This window comes from Phaethon aethereus (genome assembly GCF_964289735.1).
Source record: "Phaethon aethereus genome assembly, chromosome: 4".
Taxonomy (NCBI): domain Eukaryota; kingdom Metazoa; phylum Chordata; class Aves; order Phaethontiformes; family Phaethontidae; genus Phaethon; species Phaethon aethereus.
In genome coordinates this window covers 3,155,771-3,174,930 of record NC_138578.1, presented here as the reverse complement: position 1 = coordinate 3,174,930, position 19,160 = coordinate 3,155,771, and the positions used below count along the sequence as shown (strand labels likewise).

General features: G+C 42.3%; 1 protein-coding gene across 1 annotated transcript in view; it reads right to left on the bottom strand.

Moving 5' to 3' along the window:
* Positions 1-19,160, bottom strand: part of WRN (WRN RecQ like helicase) — a gene marked incomplete at its 3' end in the record, with an annotated part of 43,843 nt that overhangs the window by 8,430 nt on the left and 16,253 nt on the right. Inside the window, exons 12-28 of the mRNA XM_081999443.1 lie at positions 18,544-18,611; positions 18,064-18,172; positions 15,636-15,704; positions 15,023-15,105; positions 13,758-13,864; positions 12,844-13,031; positions 11,791-11,968; positions 11,069-11,250; positions 10,535-10,636; positions 10,073-10,165; positions 8,582-8,723; positions 4,840-5,010; positions 4,666-4,760; positions 3,053-3,128; positions 2,817-2,890; positions 1,181-1,262; positions 792-904 (exon numbers count right to left, since the gene is read on the bottom strand). Of these exons, the coding sequence (XP_081855569.1) occupies positions 792-904; positions 1,181-1,262; positions 2,817-2,890; positions 3,053-3,128; positions 4,666-4,760; positions 4,840-5,010; positions 8,582-8,723; positions 10,073-10,165; positions 10,535-10,636; positions 11,069-11,250; positions 11,791-11,968; positions 12,844-13,031; positions 13,758-13,864; positions 15,023-15,105; positions 15,636-15,704; positions 18,064-18,172; positions 18,544-18,611 (1,932 nt within the window). The remainder of the gene's footprint in view (positions 1-791; positions 905-1,180; positions 1,263-2,816; positions 2,891-3,052; positions 3,129-4,665; positions 4,761-4,839; positions 5,011-8,581; positions 8,724-10,072; positions 10,166-10,534; positions 10,637-11,068; positions 11,251-11,790; positions 11,969-12,843; positions 13,032-13,757; positions 13,865-15,022; positions 15,106-15,635; positions 15,705-18,063; positions 18,173-18,543; positions 18,612-19,160) is intronic.

Below are 19,160 nucleotides of genomic sequence, written 5' to 3'. Positions count from 1 at the left end.
GACACGATGAGGGTAAGCTGTCTGTTTGCACTTTGAATCAGGAAGCTTGACCACAGAAAAATCTTCCAAGTTTGCCCCTCAATACTTTCAAGGATCAGTTTACCACATAGATCTTTGTTTTCACCTCCCAAGAACACACAAGCCCAGAGCTCTTCCATGAAACAACAACATATGCATTCCAGGAGCAGTATTGTCTAATGCCTTTCAGTGGCTGGGGAAGGCACTTCAGATGCATTACCAGCCGAGCTGCCCCACAACACCCTCTGATACGATGCGGAAAAAAATGAAGACTCTTCCTCCTCCTTTTCGTGGGGAGCAACACTAAATTGTGCTTTTTCTTTTACACTACAGAGCTACCCACACAAGGTAAGGGACAGCTCCTGACCCATAGCCGACCCATAGCCCAATAAGGGCATACTGAAGTGATTAACAGACATCGAGAGCAGCAGACAGAAAGGTAATGATTAGTAGAAAACATACTCCCTCCTCTTCTGACTGGTCAACCTAACAAGAGGTTTGGGTACAAAGGCAGGCAAAGTTGTCATTTGAGTTTGGTTTTTTTTTTTTAAATAAAAACTAGAATACAAAAAGCAAGTCTGATGTCAGTCAATAACTGTTTAACTTAAGCCAGTCAGTGTCCTACAAGGGTACTGGAGCAAGTGAAGATCCTCAGGAAAACAGCTGCTCCTCTACCAATGAGGCATACCCTCCCAACATAAAGCAGAAAGGGGATTTGTGACTTGGCTTGCAACCTTCTCAGTTTGTACAGAATGCATGCATGCTGGCTTTACCTTTTTCGGGCCATCTCCACCAGGATCTTATTGGTTGCCAAGACAGCTGGAGGAATTAGCTTCTCATTAGCTACCTTCTGCCTAACAGTCAGCAACTTGCCATACAGAGCAGTCTGTGAAGAGAGCCAAATACTCATGAAGCAGCTCTAGATCACTCAGATATAATTATAAGAGTTAAGTTATAACTTGCCTCATCTTTCCACTTATCTAAAAAAACATCCGCAACGCCTTAATCCATCTTAACATATTTAAATCTTCTTCTAGGACATCTATTCAAAACATCTTTCTAATATTAAGAGCTGCCCCAGCCAGCTGCTCCAATACAGGAGGACTGTGGTCTGCAGGTTGACTGCAATCCACAGATATCCTTCCCTCTTCCAAAAACTTACCTCTAGTTCTTGTTCTCGGGATGACACAACAGGTTCCGAGGGCTTCGAAGGAGACGATTTCACCTGCGAGTGCTCTGCAACACTAACAAAAAATTAAGAAGAGTGAAACAAGCCCTGTGTTAGATCAATTATTCAACAACTTTGCACAATGCTGTGGGAGACCAGCCACCCAACTTATTTTGCCCTCTCTCCGACAGCGCCATGAGACTGCGGTCTGGCACCTCGTGCTAACGCTGCACTCGTACAAGAGTTGAGCTGGCTGGGGCAGAATCAGCAGTATCCCTAATGTAAAAACTCCTCTGTGTCTAGTCCTGTAACTTGAAAATAGCCTCTTACTGTACAAAGCTCGAGCAGATGAAATTGCAGTTTTGTGGAAAAAAACCCACAATATCCCTGTCAACAGCTGGATTCCCATATTAAGAAAAGCACATTTTTACAAGCACTTGTCCATTCATGACATTATTCTGACAGCACCCCACAAGAAACCCCTTAGATGTCTCCCCACAGCTGGCGACATTAATCCTGGCCAAAAAGAGCTAACAAGTTCAAAAGCATCAGTGACAAGGACACAGCTGCCGCACCATAAGCAGAATTAGCTGATGTTACCACCAGGCACGTCTGCCTGGAGAGCAGCACCACAGCTACCAGTCCATGGTCTCATTTACCCCCAATTAAACTGGCATGATCATACTGCAAGATCTGTCAGCAGACAAGCTGGACTAAGAGCATCCTTTCCTAGGCACAGTGTGAAATAACATTTATTTTGGACTATAGCTGTCCCTAAACTGTTTTTTTCTTCACATGGCTACAGTGGCAATTATTCAGTTTAAGTGACATATCCTGTTTTCCTGTCATCTGCCAGCCTCAGCTGCTTGCCTGAAGGAGGAATCGAACCGCGCATAAATGCAAGGTGGGTTTAATCTGAAGCACCTCGCAAACCAGGAAAACCAATTACTTGGCCTGCTTTTTGGAAGAGCTTGTTTTATTTCTTTTGACCTCAGGGAACCTCAACTTCATCTCTCTTTTCCAGACTAGTCTAGAAAGGCAGAAACCTACATGCTCACTTACAGCCCCTGCACAAGACACACATTTAGTTCCGCCAGCTTTAAGAGCTAGTCACAACTTGGTCACTTTTTTGCCTGATTTATATTTGCAAACTGTTTGAGAAAACTTACTCTCCATTTCTTACTTCAAATCATCACAAGGTAGAATCCATTACAGTTTCAACCATCAGACAGAAGACAGAGTAAGAGAAAAATGGACCCAGTAAGAGTAGCCAATATAAATCTGCTATGGCTTCATTTTTATCCACATCTGCTATTTTCTTGCTCAGATATGAAGTATACCAGTGAGAATGTTTGCACTTGAGCAATAAAGCTGGCTTTGCCTGTGACACTGCGAGTAGACACAACTTGGCAAATTCAGCAAAGCCTGTTAAACATTGGACTATTACAATATTTTGAAGTGTAATACAATCTACAGCAAGTCTTAAGTGCTCATCTCTTTTTTAGTGCATTAAATATTTTTGCCATCACCTCACAGAGGATGATCCTTAAAACCATCCTTCTCCTACAAACAGTATCCCTATTAACATACTCAAAATTTGGTCATTCTGTTTTAATTTACAATACTGTACCTGTTAAGCATGTTACTCCTTCTTGGGGGAGTTTTAGTTTTTCTCTCATATGAAAACATTTCATACAGAGACATCTATAAAAAACACAAGAACAAGACACAAACATGCTGATTTACCAGTCTTCCCACTGAAGATACTGTTAGCAGCAAAAGAGTCACGACACGCTTCCAAGATTTGTTTTTTTTAATACGAGCAAGGATGGACCAGAGAGGAAGAGGACTTGTACTCATACAGACCTGCTTGACTGGTGACTGCGTTGTTCCTTTCGTGTCTGGGGAGCGCTGCGTTGAGAGCATGGATAAAGGTCTGCCGCTGTGATAAAACAAATCGTATCTCAACCAAATCAGACCAAGTAATTTGTACAGTGACACCGCCATTCAAAAAAATTAACATTTACCTAAGCAAACCGATTTTCATTTGGTACAGGAGTACCTTCAACAAGTCAAAAGTTCTAACTGATTTTTAATTTTTAGAATCACCATTCTTTGTGAAGAAAACACAAAGTATCTCAAGGCTTGTAAATACTATAACAGGGAACAAGAATCTCGCCTTGCGGAAGAAACAAAGATTTTGGTGACAAACAGAATTTTTGTGACAACACTTGTCAAAGATTCAACTTCAAAGATCACATTACTGAACAGAACAAACAAGTACCAACTTTCTGTTTTGCACTAAGTGTATTGCTTTTGCTGTTGCTTACTGTTTAATAAGAAACAATTATTTTCTTCTTCTAGTAAGCCTGTAGACAGTAGCTGAAAGAGCCACAACAGTAGAACATTAGAAAGCAAAAGAAAACTGGTACTTTGTCGTTACCCGACTTACTTATTTTTTTAGCAACACTAAGACAATCTAGACACCAGAACAGGCTCCTATGGCCAGCAACAAAGAGCTTTGTTCCAATCTTATTTCTTGTCACAGCAAAGCCTCTGCAATCTCCAGTTCATTATCTTTCACTTCAAAAGGGTTGGTCAGAATTGGTGTTTGTCAAAACCGACACAACGCTCTTTGTTACATAGAGCCAGAAGCAAAAGATTACAAGCAAAACTTCACATGCTGCTTTCTCGGAGCTATATGCTCCGATAGCAAATACCTGACCACTACTGAAAAAAACCCTTGCTTTTGCAGGCATACTCACCAAGACCTTCAATAGTTCACATCTCACAACAAGAAATACACAAAGACAGAACAACTATTACACATTTGTGCTGAATCAATTCTTGTTACAATAAAGGCTTTTCAGTTTCATTCTCAGCTTACATTTATCATAAAAGTAGGTCAAGAGCATAACCGCGAATACAAATTAGCAGCTGCTCTTTTTAAAGACTCAGTTTAACACTCATCAGCATAAGAACAAACATACATCTTGATGGATTTTTCCTGTACTGTTTCTTGTCTTTAGCCCATTACTTTCTCCATGTGGATGCATTGCCACAATGTGCCCAGAACCATCGATGACAAAGAAACACACTTTCTGACTAGCTTTGGCTGGGGAGGCCAGGAAGTGACTTCTCCGAACTACATTTCCCCGCTAACCTTACCAGTTGCGGGAAGGTATGATTAGCTGCATTGAAGACCAAGTGATGAGGCACTGTCAGATTTAAGCTGCGAGCCACGCAGGAGCGCTAGACAACACGTCATCTCTGATACCAGTCAATAGATGTGTCTATCCAGGCACTCCCACTGACTGTTTTTGTGTGTTATGATACTGCCTGTGGGAAAACTTTGGCGAGAAAAATCAAGTGAAGAAGTCTCCTGTCCAACCTAACCATCTCCAGAAGCAGGCTTCAGAAACTTACCTGATGTTAAAATAACAAAAAAGCACTCGAGAGAACACATGTACTAAGATTACCTTCTAGGAGGTCTCTGCAGATTAAGGTCTTCGCTGGACTGTAATAGAAGACTCGCATTTGAGGCAGATCCAGCTTTTGACAGCCAATTCCTACCCTGTCAGAAATAAACCGTATGACTTAGCTATAAGTTACCCAGAGAAGCTTTCAATGGGTAGTTTCATACCAAGGAGTACCTTCTGGGTAAGCACACACGTGGTTGTAAACTTGCTATGCCCAAAGGCTTCTTTGAGGAATCCTTCCATTATCAACTGCTGGCAGAGTGATTTCCACCAGTTCTCCGGCCAGTCTATTCCACTACCAAAGAGAGGGTGTTTTCGATATCTGTCTGGCAAGCGTTGAGAACCCTGAAATGATTGAAAAAAATTAGTCAGACTTCTCCAGTTCTTGTGGAAGAAAGTTTCCAGTATATATGTATAACTACTAAACCAAAACCTGAGATGGGAGGAGCATGTCCTCAAGAATATGTCTCCACATAGAAACTTTACTGAGAAACACCACAAGCAAAAATATTTTATTCAAGTTTACGTAATACCCATTACAATAACCACACCTACAGCACCTCAATGATAAAAGCATAAACGATACCTATTGCCTCGTTCATGTCACCCAAAGAGCTGTTTCACCTCTACTAACCTAATCCACTCACGCACTTTCTGCCAAGGCTGCGACAAGATCGTAACTTTCTGTTGCAGTAAGACCCCAGCCAAACCTATGCTTAGACCACAGAAATGTGCAATCATCTCCCTTCCTATACGGGGAAGGTTACAGGAATGACCCAGGCATCCACAGCAGCAAAGTAAGTAATCTAGAGCAGTTCGCATTCAACCAGTTCAGGTCAATCTTACATTGCACGGGTTCAAACAGCAGCAGTAACCCGTTCTGCTTTTAATTAAAAAGAGTCTACCAAAGTAAAAATGAATTGACAAGTCCTGTTTGAAGCCCAGGACACAGGTACAAAGCAAGCTCACTACAGGTGTCTGCTCTCCTCCTCCTCCGGGCTCCACTGCAAAGCATTTTGCATTTGTTTTGTTTTAAGAAGTTGCTGATTTACTCATCTCTAAAAAAGCTGATTAGCTGCTGTCTGATGGCTTCTCACTTTCCCTGAACTCAGTGCTCAGACGGACGGCAAGGGACTAAAGCCCCTTTCACAAGAAGAGAAACTCTTGGCATGCCCCGGAAAGTTGATAACTTTGCTAAAATGGGGATCAACTGTTAGTAGGTCAAGGTGTCTGGGACAGGAAGAAGTTAGAATTTATTGCTAGAATATGAAAAACGACAGGAAGGCAGGCTTCAGACTCTGTCCCTTACAGACTTGCTGAAACCCTCTTCACTGGGGAAACTACATCAAACGAATAGGTTAATTTGTATATATACATGTGCATGTATATACACCAACCATAACCTCCAGAGCACGTATGTGTATATATATACACACATCTGTAATGCTGGTTAGATAAGCACATCCCACAGGAGGGAGTGTGACTAGCAATTATACCTTGGACAACAGGAGACAGTGGGGCAGGGGCCTTCCTTCTTGCCATTTAAAAGGGCTGGTGGTTAAAATACAGGTTTTCCAGAATCCTGTTAGGACTTCCACCACAATGCCTTCATCCTGGGCACTATGCAAACACAGCGCATCTATCCCAAAGACTACAGAAAACAGAACAGGCTGACGTAGATGAAGAGGAAGCCAAGCGAAAGAAACCCAGGACAGGCAGCGGTCAGCGCGCAGTGGCCTGCTGAGCTCCGGGCCATCTCCAGGGATCACAGTAAGGAGCAATTGGGAGATTTTCAGACCGTCAGGGAGCTGCACACGCAGCGAAAAGAGCAGCAAGAAGGGCTTGTTTCAGACCTCTAGCAGCAGGGCATGGAAGTTGGAGCAGCCAGCTGCAGGCAAGAGGGACTCAGCTTGCTGCCAGATAGGACCAGGGAACAGAGTCCTGATGGTAAACACAAGTGAGTCACCTTTTCAAACAAAGAAAAAGGACCAAATCCCACATCCTCTCTTCTAGAGAGCCCTCATTCAACTGTTAACATGCATTACTTCAAAGCGTAACTACATTCCTAAGCTTTCAGCTATGCCAGTTAAATTAATTACTCCAGTAACCGCCCATTTTCAGAGCGCAATTTTAACTTGGACAACAATGATGGAAATATCTATAAAAGAAATGAAATGCAAAACAGTGAACTTGGTGTCCACGTTTGAGCTACGCATCGCTAACTAAGCTTGGCATAGGACTGATCAACAGAAGCCAAAATGGCAACTTCAAGTTCAGACAAACTACTAAATGCTAGAGGTACTGCTAAAAGCCACTCACAACCAGTCACTGAGACTACTGATAAAACCAAAATAATTGCTGAAGTAGCTACAAATTCCCCTGTTTGCTGATCAAAGGAGACCTTAAGAGTTGCATATTCTTCTCGGTTTAGCAGGGTTGCTATAATATTCCTGTCAAGACAGCTCTAATTCAGTTTCCCAGAGGACCCTGTTTACTGTCTTGGTCTGACTCAGCTTTCAAATATTCAAGGAAAGATGGTCTCCCTTGTGGTCCACCTGAAGCCTGCTGGAGGCCACGTGGACTTGGCAAAAAGGTATCACTGACTAGAAAAGAGCATGGATTCTCCATAAACTATACACAAGCTTTAAAGCAACATACCAGACAGCCTCAGACAGATATAGCATGTAAACTTACGGTGATACTGATTATTTCGTACATTTGTTCTGGAGTATACATTGATGCAACAGAATAAAGAAACTTTTTTTATAAGTTAAGTTAGCCCAGAAAAGGGTATTCTTGTAGGCAGTAAAAGGTTATGCCGTATCTGCAGTGCAAATTTGGCATGGTCTTCACTTATTCCAATGACATCTAATAAACTAACAATCCAGACTACATTAAGAGCTGTAACGGAGTACTTTTTCCCTAGACACACTTGGGTGACAATTAGCCATTTAACTTACTTCTTAAAAGTAACCTTTTTTTTTTTTAAAGTCTTATAAGTACTTTCATCAAGTACTACAGTTCATCTGCCCCCATTATAAGCATAGCAAGCAATTTTGTTCTTATTCTCCTATTTTATTTCTGGTGAGTTTCTGCCCTTTTATTTAAAAAACATTCTAAATAGAGGTACACAGAAAGCATTTATATTCACTGCAGTATCCTACTTCCCATGGCACTACTCCAAGTCAGCCAGCAGTACAAAGCTAGAACGCAAGCCATCATTTGCTTTATTCAAACATAAACCAACTGATTACCCAGCAAATAGGTGTTTATTCTTCATTCTGAAAAGGCTATTTCTTTCAGGATAATGGAAATCGTGCATCTATGTAAAAAGAAGCACTTAACTGTCTCTACTAAAACATCAAATTCACCATGAAGAAAACAAAAGCTCCAACCTTACCAGAAGAGCTTTAGAATCTCTGCCGATACTTGGGCTGGCGTTCATGTGTTAGACAATTGTCAATAACTGACTCAAAACCACCCACAAAATACACGACAGCTCCACACAAGGCAAATAACAGGTACTAATTCTAACCTGAACTCTCAGGCCATAGAGGGATGAAAGTTGCACCGTTAAGAAAACCAGAACTAACATGGCAAGGGCTGGGAAGTATAACCAGCGAAAGCGTAACTTCGCTGCACGTGCACAAAAAAGGTACAACATTTTATGGCTGTTGCCTTGACACAAAACAATCTAGTTGGCTGCACGGGAAGTGCCGCTGAACAGTTTCAGACAGTCTAGACGACGTCTCTCTACAGATAGCCACCTCCCCAAGAAAAAGGTACTACAGATGTGTGTGTACACACACATTTATACCTATGTATATCAGAGCATTGTTCTGTATATCAGTAAGAGGGACTCGTAACTCTTGTATGTGTAATCTGAACACATACAAGGTTTCTTACTATCACTTACAGACCCTCGGAGAAACAGAATGGGAACTCTAGTTCCAAACTTCTCTTCCAGGGCAATCACTGCAGACAGCAGCTGATAGGCTTGCTTCCCAAAGTCCTGTAATCCACCTTCTGAGTCACTGGAGACCGTAAAATAAGAGGCTCTGAAACGCACAAAGAAAACCAACTTTAACACACATGCAAATCAAGTCCCCTCCCCTTCTTTCAAATATCATCTATGAAGTGGTAACTAAGTAAAAACAAAGCACACTCTTCAAATTAACATTAACAATTAAGCCTGTTTAAGCATAAAGAACTAGGACTAAAAACATGAGGTCAAGCAAAGCTCAGAGTCACTTGTGGTTAAGACAGCTGCCCAAGCCAACAACCAGTTCTTTACGGTACTTGCCATGACAGAACAATGTCGTCTCAGCAATCTTCTGAATTTAGCATTTGATTATTTGGATTGTTTCAGGGATACAAGACATTTCTTTAATTGCATCTGATAGCAAAAAGGTTTTTCGTCCTTCTTTTAAATAACACGAAGGGGGGGGAAAAACCCAAAAGGAAACAGTACGCACGTTAAAGGTTTTCTAGGGTTTGTTAAGGCATTTATAAACTGACTGTCAAAAGCCATCAAAAAATTACTGGCACAAATAACTTCCAAGGACAAGAAAAAAACCCAATGATTTATTTCAAGTGACTTCAGTTCTGCAACACAAATTCACTATGTGGCTCTTCACCTGCACAGCAATGTGACTGCAAAGATTGAAATTATGATGCCAAAATCTTTTCTTAATTAGTTTTAGTAGCGGCCAGGCAAAGATTTCTTAATCCTCGAGCATACGAGGAACGTAGCTGAACTGATAACCTTCTTCCAGAAAGCAACACAGCATAACATCTCCTCTCTGATCGGGAAGCCATCAGGCTACCAGCAAGAACAAGGAATCCTCTATTATAACTTCAGGGAAAGCATGTACATGCACACAGGAGAAACAGAGGAAGGTGTTTCTGCTCATTCCTCTGTGACTACTGACCTCCTGGCTTCGCTTCAGCACACCTACAGGCTTATTACCAAAGCCAGAAAGAACGTACGTCAGCGCACGCTGTAACAGGAGAACCGCTCCCTGAACACACCGCAGTTTCACCTTCGACACATGGTATCACACTCCATTTGCGAGTGTTTTCTCTTGGGATTAATTAGCTAACAGAACTTACTGATGAACAGAAGTAGATTTCACACTTTAAAAAGAGCGTTGCTCCAAATCCTTTTAGAAACTGTGACCATACCGTGTTTACAGGCTTTCCCACAGACTAACTTAGAGCTTATAAGCCGACTCATGGCTTGCTCAGCTATTGAGGAGAAGGTTAGAGACAGTTGTTCAAAGATAAACTTCAGACTGAAGGTCTGCAAGATCAGATACATAAAAAGTCAATTCCTATAGGTAATATGCCTTCGAAGTCAACCTCAGAACATAACCTCTTGTACCAGTCTTCAGGGAAGAAAGCTTACCTGGACCTGCAATTATCACAGCATTCTTCTGTGCCCATGATGCCAGACGAAACCTTTCGGAGTTGTTTGTCTTCAAAATGAGACAGGATGATTCTACTCAAGGGAACATAGGGAATTAAAGAAAAGACCAAGAATTTACACATGAAATTTATTGCAGAAAACAGAGTTGAAATCAGCATCATAAATGAATTCACTGGGGAGCCAATTATTTGGCCTTGATTCCTCTAGAGAAAGAGCGCTGTTCCCCGCCCCCCCCAGAATAAGTAAGGAAACACTTGATGTATAAATATGCTGAAGGCTGTATTTTTTTGATACTGTTTTTTGACATAAAACATGTTTGCAAAACACACTGTGAGTCTAAGATGCCTTCGGTTACCACGTCCAGTTGTGACCGAATTGCAACGGCTCTTGTCAAATCTGACTGAAATGACAGTAAGGCATCAAAGAGACTCCAGTACTCACTTTCTCCTGCAGCTATTCGACACAAGGTACTTCTCTATTTTTGCCAACATCTTCAGTTTGTACAACCGGAACTTGTCATTGCGTATCTCACTCAGAAGATGTCTGCCAGTCAAGGAAAGCAGAGAGCCTTAAATACCGACTGCTATTCTCTCACCATATCCCAAACCAAAACCGAGATATGCCAGACAACCGCCCCTGCCAAATTCACAGGAAAGAGCTAGAATAATCCTACTAAAACCAGACCCAAACCGCCTGCCTGTTTCTCCGCAATCTTCATCCTCAGAGCACGGAGCGTATTCAGAAAAGCACCTTATTCATATTCCTCTCTGTATAACAATTATTCTAAACAGGACAGAAGGACACACAGCTTCTTCCCACCCCACAAACTACTAAGCTTCAGGAATCCACGTCAGAAGGCACAGAGCAAGGAAACAAGGGCAAAGGAAAGAGCAATCTCCCTCAGGCTCGAGTTTTCCAGACAAAGTCTGGCAAGATCTCATCAATGCCACTAGTATATACCCTTCAGTCATTTACCTGTTAAAAGCCAAGTCTGCTGCAGTCCACAAGACATGACAAGAAGCACGAAGCCCATCGCGACCAGCTCTGCCAATTTCTTGATAATAGGATTCCATTTCCTTAGGGGCACCGTAATGAATAACCATCCGGATGTCTGCCTTATTGATGCCCATTCCAAATGCCACCGTAGCCACAACACACTACAAAACAGGAGCCACGTGCCGGATGTTTTGAAACGAGTATCAAGGCTATGCTGGATTAACGCTCCGCCTAAATTACGACGGCTTCAGACTCAAGCTTAACAACAGTACTGTGGAAGCCAAGTCTGATTTTGGTCCAAGCATGACCACAGGGTTATAAACACAAGAGTGATGATGCGTTGTGGCAAATGCTAGACTGTTTTCAAGCAGTTTTGCAAACCGAACACACAAAACCTATCCTGAGGAGGAACACAAGTAGTCCTGGGATAATGCTTCGCCCCCTTAGCTGCAGGAGGAAGAAAGCAGCTCACAAAACTAGTCAGAGTATTGTTCCAGCTACCACTAGTTTCCTCACATGCTATGCATTTTTAAGAGACTTACTAAAGGAATTTGAAACCTAAGCCAGGAATCATATTACTATCAGCGTAGAAGAACTATTTTTTGCCAGAATGAGAGATAAACAGAACACATCTGAAACACATGCTCTACAGAAGCTCTACAATTATAAATAGGAACAAGTGGACTTAGTTTCCTACCTACCTGAATTTCATCCCTCAGGAATTGCTGATGGGTCTCCCTCCTTTGTTTGATTCCCATGCCAGCATGGTATGCACCACAGGCCACATTGAGTTTAATCAACTCAGACACAACTTGGTCAGTGGCCTTTCTTGAAGGGCAGTAGATGATAGTGGGGCCTTCAAACTCATAGGCAGAACTGCTATAAATAACAGCAACATGTGAAGACACAGAACAGAAGCTGCCACCCTTCTGCAAAAAGCCTGTCTGAACCTAGTTGAAAAGGCAATGTAGCTTTTCCAGCAGTTCACCTGCTTGGGGATTTAGATACTGAAACAGGTTTTAACCGCTCCACTCGTACACAAATGGTCTGTCCTTGGAAAAAATGAACTTGGAAGTTATTTGGTGCTCTTAAGTTTATTTTGCAAGACACAGAAGATTTTGGCCTCTACAGAAACAGCAGGATAAGGCCTCTCAGTTTCCTTGAAGGCATCAGGAAATAAGCTTTTACAACTGTCCCCTTCAGAAGGTCTACTTTTACATAACAAGATACAAATGAGCGATGAGAAATTCATTTGTATTTCTATAGAGGCACACGCTGTAGCTTGCAACAAGGAGAACAGGGCCAGAATGGGTACACCAGCGGGTCTGCTAACAGAAAAGGACTGCAATTCTTCTGCTTATATTAGTTCTATTTAAAAAAAAAAAAATCTTGCCACAGACTGAACTGACTCACACACATTTTGTCCTATACCATTCGCAAAGTTACCCACCAGCCAATCTATCATAATCATTCCAATTGCTACAGAGTCAGCAGGTCCTCTGAGGATCAAAGGATCCTGTATATCTTTAAGGTACCAACATGCAAACAGTAAGAGTCCATCACGCCTTGCCTTTTTTTTTTTTAAATTGGGAGAGGAGGGGTGGGCACAGCCACACAGGACCCAAGTGACTACTATGATATCAGAGCCAAGCTACAGAGAAAGCCCAGGCTCTTCCTCACCAATCCTCCGTACACACTACCAAAGCTCCTGAAATATACCTGAGGGATCAACAAGAACATGTTTAAATCCTTACCTTCCCTTCCTAGTAAGGAACTGCTTCAAGTCCCTAATGATATTTCCACTTTGTCGTCCAACTTCTAAGTACAGGTTAGATCTGTCAAAACTAGTACACGTGACCTGGGGATTCTTCAGGTTCAGACAACTCACTATGTCTTGTCTAATCGATGGACTTGCAGTTGCAGTTAAAGCAACAATGGGAACCTGCAATGAAAACAAAAAAAGTCCGAAAAACAAAAAGACCAACCTATCGGGTTTTTTTTTCCCCCAACCAAAAAATCACAAGTCAAAACTAAAACAGCATGTAAATAGGCACTGTAATCTGTTTACGATCACCTATTTGGTTAATATTTAGCTTCTGGAGCTGTGGTCTACACTGTTCAGGAAGAGACAGAAAACAGCTGAAATACAGTTTTCTTGTGAACTTAAGTTTTATTTAGTTACATCTTCAATGAGTCTACGCAATTTTCTGATGTGGTTAGCTAAACTTAGGTGACATAGGACAAAGCTTGCAAGAAGAGCATATAAAGTTCAGATCTAAATAATTGAGCTTATGCAATTAATGCTTCATGAGTGTCTAGACATCGCAGTTACATGCTCTTACAAGCCACTCAGCCAGCCTGTTTAAGAAAATAAAATCCATCAATATTAAACCAGAGGCTTAGGGACATCATCTTCTACAGGATAGGTATTCAAAAAAAATAATTTCATTTTTCAAAGTTTCTGGCAGTTCAGGTTCAGAATATCCTTCATTTAAGCATTTGGGAAAAAAACCACAAAGCTCAATCACTGACAGGGACTGCATTAACTCCAAAACAGCATGGTAAGTACACCCAGAGAGCAACATCAAAAGACTGAAATTTAAACTATCATACAAAATGTGATAGTAGCCTTCTGTTATATTAGAAATCAAACATAGCAGAACCTCACCGATGGCAGAGCCTTCTTTAACGAACCTAGACTTCTAAAGGAATTTCTGAAGTCATGGCCCCACTCGGAAACGCAATGAGCTTCATCAACAGCTATGAGAGTAATACCTGGTGGGCACAAATCCACAGCATGGACACATTAACACCACAAACCAACCAACGTGGGAAGTTACAACACACAAATACCCCATTCCGCTCAATTTCAAGCTTTCCCGAGAAGGCACCAGCAGCCTCCTTAAAATTTTTGTTCCTAGGATGCCTTCTGCTGTACCGACTCCCCAAGCCCATTTTTATAATGGTCTCTTGTAAAAAGGCCTAAGAGCTTTTACAGACCTCCCCCGCCATCTGTGCTTCCTTCTCCAAGCTCCAAGTCTCCAACGTTCCTTACAACGTGTCTAAATCTTGAGCTACCTCTGACAGCACCTTTTCACAGACACACACCTCTTCCCAGATTCTCTTCATAATAGTCACAAATGCTGATTATCGATGTGATTAGTTTTATTTTCTGGATTGTAGAACAAAGCCTGAGTGTCTCGGCTCTGCACTGAAGAGAGAAGTGAAAGTCCAGAAAAATACGAGGGGAGAGGGGTTCAGGATGCCCGTGGAAGATAACCTTATGTTTTCCAAATCAGAAAAAACCCTCAACTTGAATACAGATATCCCATTCTAATCTGCATGTTCAAAGCACCCTAATGTCACAGAGGCCAAGCACACAGCTTCTTGGGACTCCAGAAATTCAGATGGCTCATCTTCTCCCTGCCAACTGCACTAGAAACTCAGTTCCTTAATAAAAAAAAATTCTTGGAGTTTGTGTGCCTTGAATTCACTCTACTACGAGGGATGCATCAGCTGCATCATCTTTGATGAAAAGAGAATTTTTGAGATGCACTGTACTGTTTCAAAACACAATCTCTTTGTTACATTCTGAGAAAGATCAGACAGACTGGAACACTTAAAAAGCTAAGATATTTAGTGATACATCTTTCACCTCCCGTGATTTAAAGATCAGTGTTTTAGCAGCCCTCTTCACAGTAGCTTGTGTAACGTTCCCATGCTAAAACCACAGTAAAGTCACTACACACATATGATCTTTTTTTCCATACATGACAGGATCTTCTGACACCATTTATTGGAAGTCACTACACTAGCCTCTGAGCTCACTAGTGACAAGGAACTGGTGAAAAATATTCAAGCATTAAAAAAGTTTAACGTAACTATGAATTTAAGCTGCCTGCCAACTCACCCACAACCTTATCCCCAACTTACCAATAGTTTGGTCAAGATCCTGAAGTAACTGCATGTTCCCCAAACAAAACTCTGGAGTCATATATATTACTCTGTACTGACCCCTGAAACATTGAGAAAATACACCGTCACTAAAAGAAAAACCCCAGACAACTCAACCAAATGAAACAAACTCACGATTGTCTAGAAGAAGTAAATGAGAACAAGTACAGACTTCTGGATAGGGAACAAGACGAAGGGAGAGAAGACTGCAAAAAGCATTCCAGAAGGGTAGGAAAGCAAGGCAGTACACAGCATTACAGGAAAAGGAAAAACGGCAGAAAGATTTACTAGCCTGCCCTTCGAACAAGAAGAGACTGTTGTGTTGACTTAGTGACAAATATAGGTCAAAGACCTGTGTAAAAACATGTATAAATCACAACGTAAAGCTAAGTCAAGCCCCATGTCCCTGGCCATAGGGTACAAGATGGTGGCTGTAGCCTCCCACACGCTCAGCGTGGGTGAATGCAATCAATATCATCCAGCTCTGAGCCAGAATTAAGAATTTCAGTGACGACAGATCAGGGAAACATCCTACCTCTCAAATACACCTACGTCAGAACTTGCAGTCCCAGAAAGCTTATCTAGCACTTACGCTTTGATGCTTTCTTTGATGTTTTTCGACTGAGACGAACCAAGGAAGCAAGCTGGAATCTGTGACATTCTGCAGAAGTAAAAAGCACAGTCAGGAACGGATTTACTCACAATGCTTCCCGCCTTAGCTTTCAGCTTATGACAGCACTTTGTAAAGGTAATTCAAGCTGAGAGGTCAGACACTACTTTCTTCCAATGATCTTTGTGGGAAAAAACTTCTGAAGAAGCAAGGGTGTTCAGTGGCTATTCCTGCCACCAAATGCTCTTCCGCTTCCCTTACGGCTGTCCCCCCAACACACACTCTTCATTAGCACAACACGGAATCGGAGAAATAAAGATAGTTTTCCTTGCACAACTGCTAGGTTTACTAATAAAACACCCAAAAGAGACAATACGGTAAGGGTATTCTCTTTAGCTATTGCCTTACGCAGTTCGTTACATTTGGACTTAAGCCTTACTAGCTTACATTTTTTTGCCTCGCCTTTCAGTCTTTTGTGAGCTAGTGGTGCTGCGACTGCTTATTTTCCATCAGGTGCCTGCTTTCTAACAACAGATTCAATAATTACACTTACCAGCTCAGCCGCTTCATATTTGACCTCTTTCAGGAGCCCACAACCCGTGTCCTCCTCACTTGGTCATTTACTGCATTTTATTACAGCCCTTTGTTTCGGTAGCGTCACTCCTCTCATTCCTCTACACTCCAGTCCTTGGCAGAACCACACCTAGACTGACTAACTCCTGAATTGCATTCGGTTGTAGAAATTCAGCCTCCTCAGCCTTCAAAACGCATGACCCACTGAGAAGGCAGTGAATAAATGCTTTCCACTGAGGAAATCAGTATAAAAGTCAAAGAAGCAGCTGAATACAGAGACACCGGGCTGATGAATACTCAGTCTAGGAGCTGGCTATAGAGCCAGCTTAGGCTGTCCAGCCATTCATCTGCACACAGTCATGACATGCAGCAGGAAATACCACACCTAATTGACATTCCTTACTTGAAAAAAAAAAAGCTTCATTTCCCCTCTTTCACAAAAGACCTGTTCTTCCTAAGTTGGAGAAGGTAGGAACGAACTAGACAACTCAGCACCATTTCCACACCTTAAGCGAAACAATGTCAGAGTGAATAGCTATTGTAACAGATAAGAAGTACACGTAGAGAAAGCATTGTCAGGTACTAAAAATCAAAGAGATTTATCTTGACCAAACCTATAACAGCTCAAGTAAGAGCAATTCAGTGTCACCCGCTAGTTCCCCCATCAGACCTCTTAAAAAGTGAGGAGGCCAGGTGTTCAGAGGCCTACCACACTGCCCGTCCTAAAAGTCAGCGCCGTAACTTCAATCCGAATGGCCTACATCTTCCAGCTGTATGTTACGTTTCAGACCCAAAGGAAGCTCTACCAAATTTTGACACCCTTCATGGGCTCAAATAGCCTGTGGAGCTCCCCCAACAGTTCTATTTGCTCAAAAAGGGCTCGCGAATGCAGAAGTAACTTGAGAAGGATCCACCTTCAGAAACCACCCACCAGCATAGATCATGTGCAAATTCAGCCTAGAGTTCACATGACAGGCTAATCCAGCGCTCTCAGACGATTTACACAGTTGGCCTGTGTTCCTTGAAAAATGTTATGCTTTACAGCTGACACACAGCCAGCTTGCCATACAAACCCCCAACCTTAAACACCAAGAAATGCCACACTATCGTGGTTTAGCCCCAGCCGGCAACTAAGCACCACGCAGCTGCTCCCTCACTCCCCCTCCCGCAGTGGGATGGGGGAGAGAATTAGGGAAAAAAAACCTCGTGGGTTGAGATAAACACAGTTTAATAGGACAGAAAGAGAGAAAGAAACAACGATAATACCAACAAAGGAATGTACAAGAAAGTGATGCCCAATACAGCGATTGCTCACCACCCAGTGATCAACAGCCCATCCCCAAGCAGCAATTCCCACCCCCCGGCTAACTCCAGGGCACGACATCATATGGTAGGGAACATCCCTTTGGCCAGTCTGGGTCAGCTGTCCCGGCTGTGCCCCCTCCCAGCTCCCCATGCACTCCCAGCCTGCTTGCTGGCAGGCCAGCAGCAGAAGCTGGACAGTCCTTGACTACTTAGCAACAGTTCCTCATCCCAAATCCAAAACGTAGTCTCACACTAGCTTCTGTGAAGAAAACCAGCTCTATCCTGGCTGAAACCAGGACAGTATCCACCCCTTATTCCATACCATTTAAATCACGCTCAGGTCCTATACTTTTCAATACATTCCAATTATTCATTATTACTCTTCCTGTCTTTTAATATATACACACAGATATCACTTTCTTAGTCCATGGGCCATCACTTCAAAACGTCTGTGGAAACCAGGACACACACACAAAATCTGTGGGTTTCCACAGGAAATACAGCAGCAGCTTGTTACTACCGCGTTACTTACGTCAGCTGCAGCACCTGGTCCTCCATCAAGGAGATAAGAGGACAGATGACAATTCCTGTATATCCACTGTAAACAGGAGGAAACTGGTAGCACAAGCTTTTTCCATAGCCTTGAAGAAAAAAGGCACAAGTGAAACATTGTGCTTTCTATGCAGGTGTAACATACAGCTATATAACACAATTCTAACACCTTGTTGAGCCCTAAAAAAAAAAGAAAGTGACATTTGTTCTGCTAGTAGAGGAGCAAAGATTCAAGATCAATACGGTCAGCATCCATCCGATAACACCTCTCTACAGCAAGGTCAGTGACAAAGGCTAGGACAGAAAAAAAGAGTAGCCAGCATAGCTGGCTCAGACTTAACACAGAGTCCATCCGGGTACCCTGCTCACATGAGCCACATGGACAGTCTCCAAGTTAGAGTCCTAGACACCCCAAAACCAAAGATTTTTTGCTGCTCCTGAGGATGTAAAGGTAGCTTACCTGTTGCCATGACAACAAGGTTATCTCTTCTGTCTTCTAAAACAGAATTGATCACTTTCCACTGGACCCTTTAAATTAAACAAAGGGGAATATTTTATTTCTGCCATCACATACAACATGAAATTTTGTCACACTGCATATTCAGTTGAATCTCAGGTTAAAGAAAACACTCTATAAAGCAGCTGTAAAGTTACCTTTGCACACTGCAACCACTCAAACGTTCCAACTACTGTAGGTAGCCCCACCGGTGCTACAGTGGAGATGTCTAACAGGACTAAGGCAAGCAACATTTGATGCACTCATTCCAGAAAGATGACAAAACAAACTGCGTCTCCCATACGTTAGTAACTGGTCCACCAACACTGTTAAAACTACAGTTATCTTCAACCCAAGAGATACTAAACAGGACCTCGATTTTGCCAAACAATTTTCATCCTTTTGTGGTCTCGCAAGTGTACATAGCTGCAGCCGACTAAAAAAACCCCCCCACACCCGTTTCCAAAAGTCTACCAAATGTTTTAAGTAAAACAGCTTCCCTCTCCCTGCCCCAAGTGTTGCTCTCAGGCTGCGTCTTGCACAGAAGGCTTTCCACCACCAGATTTCATCCCACTGCCATT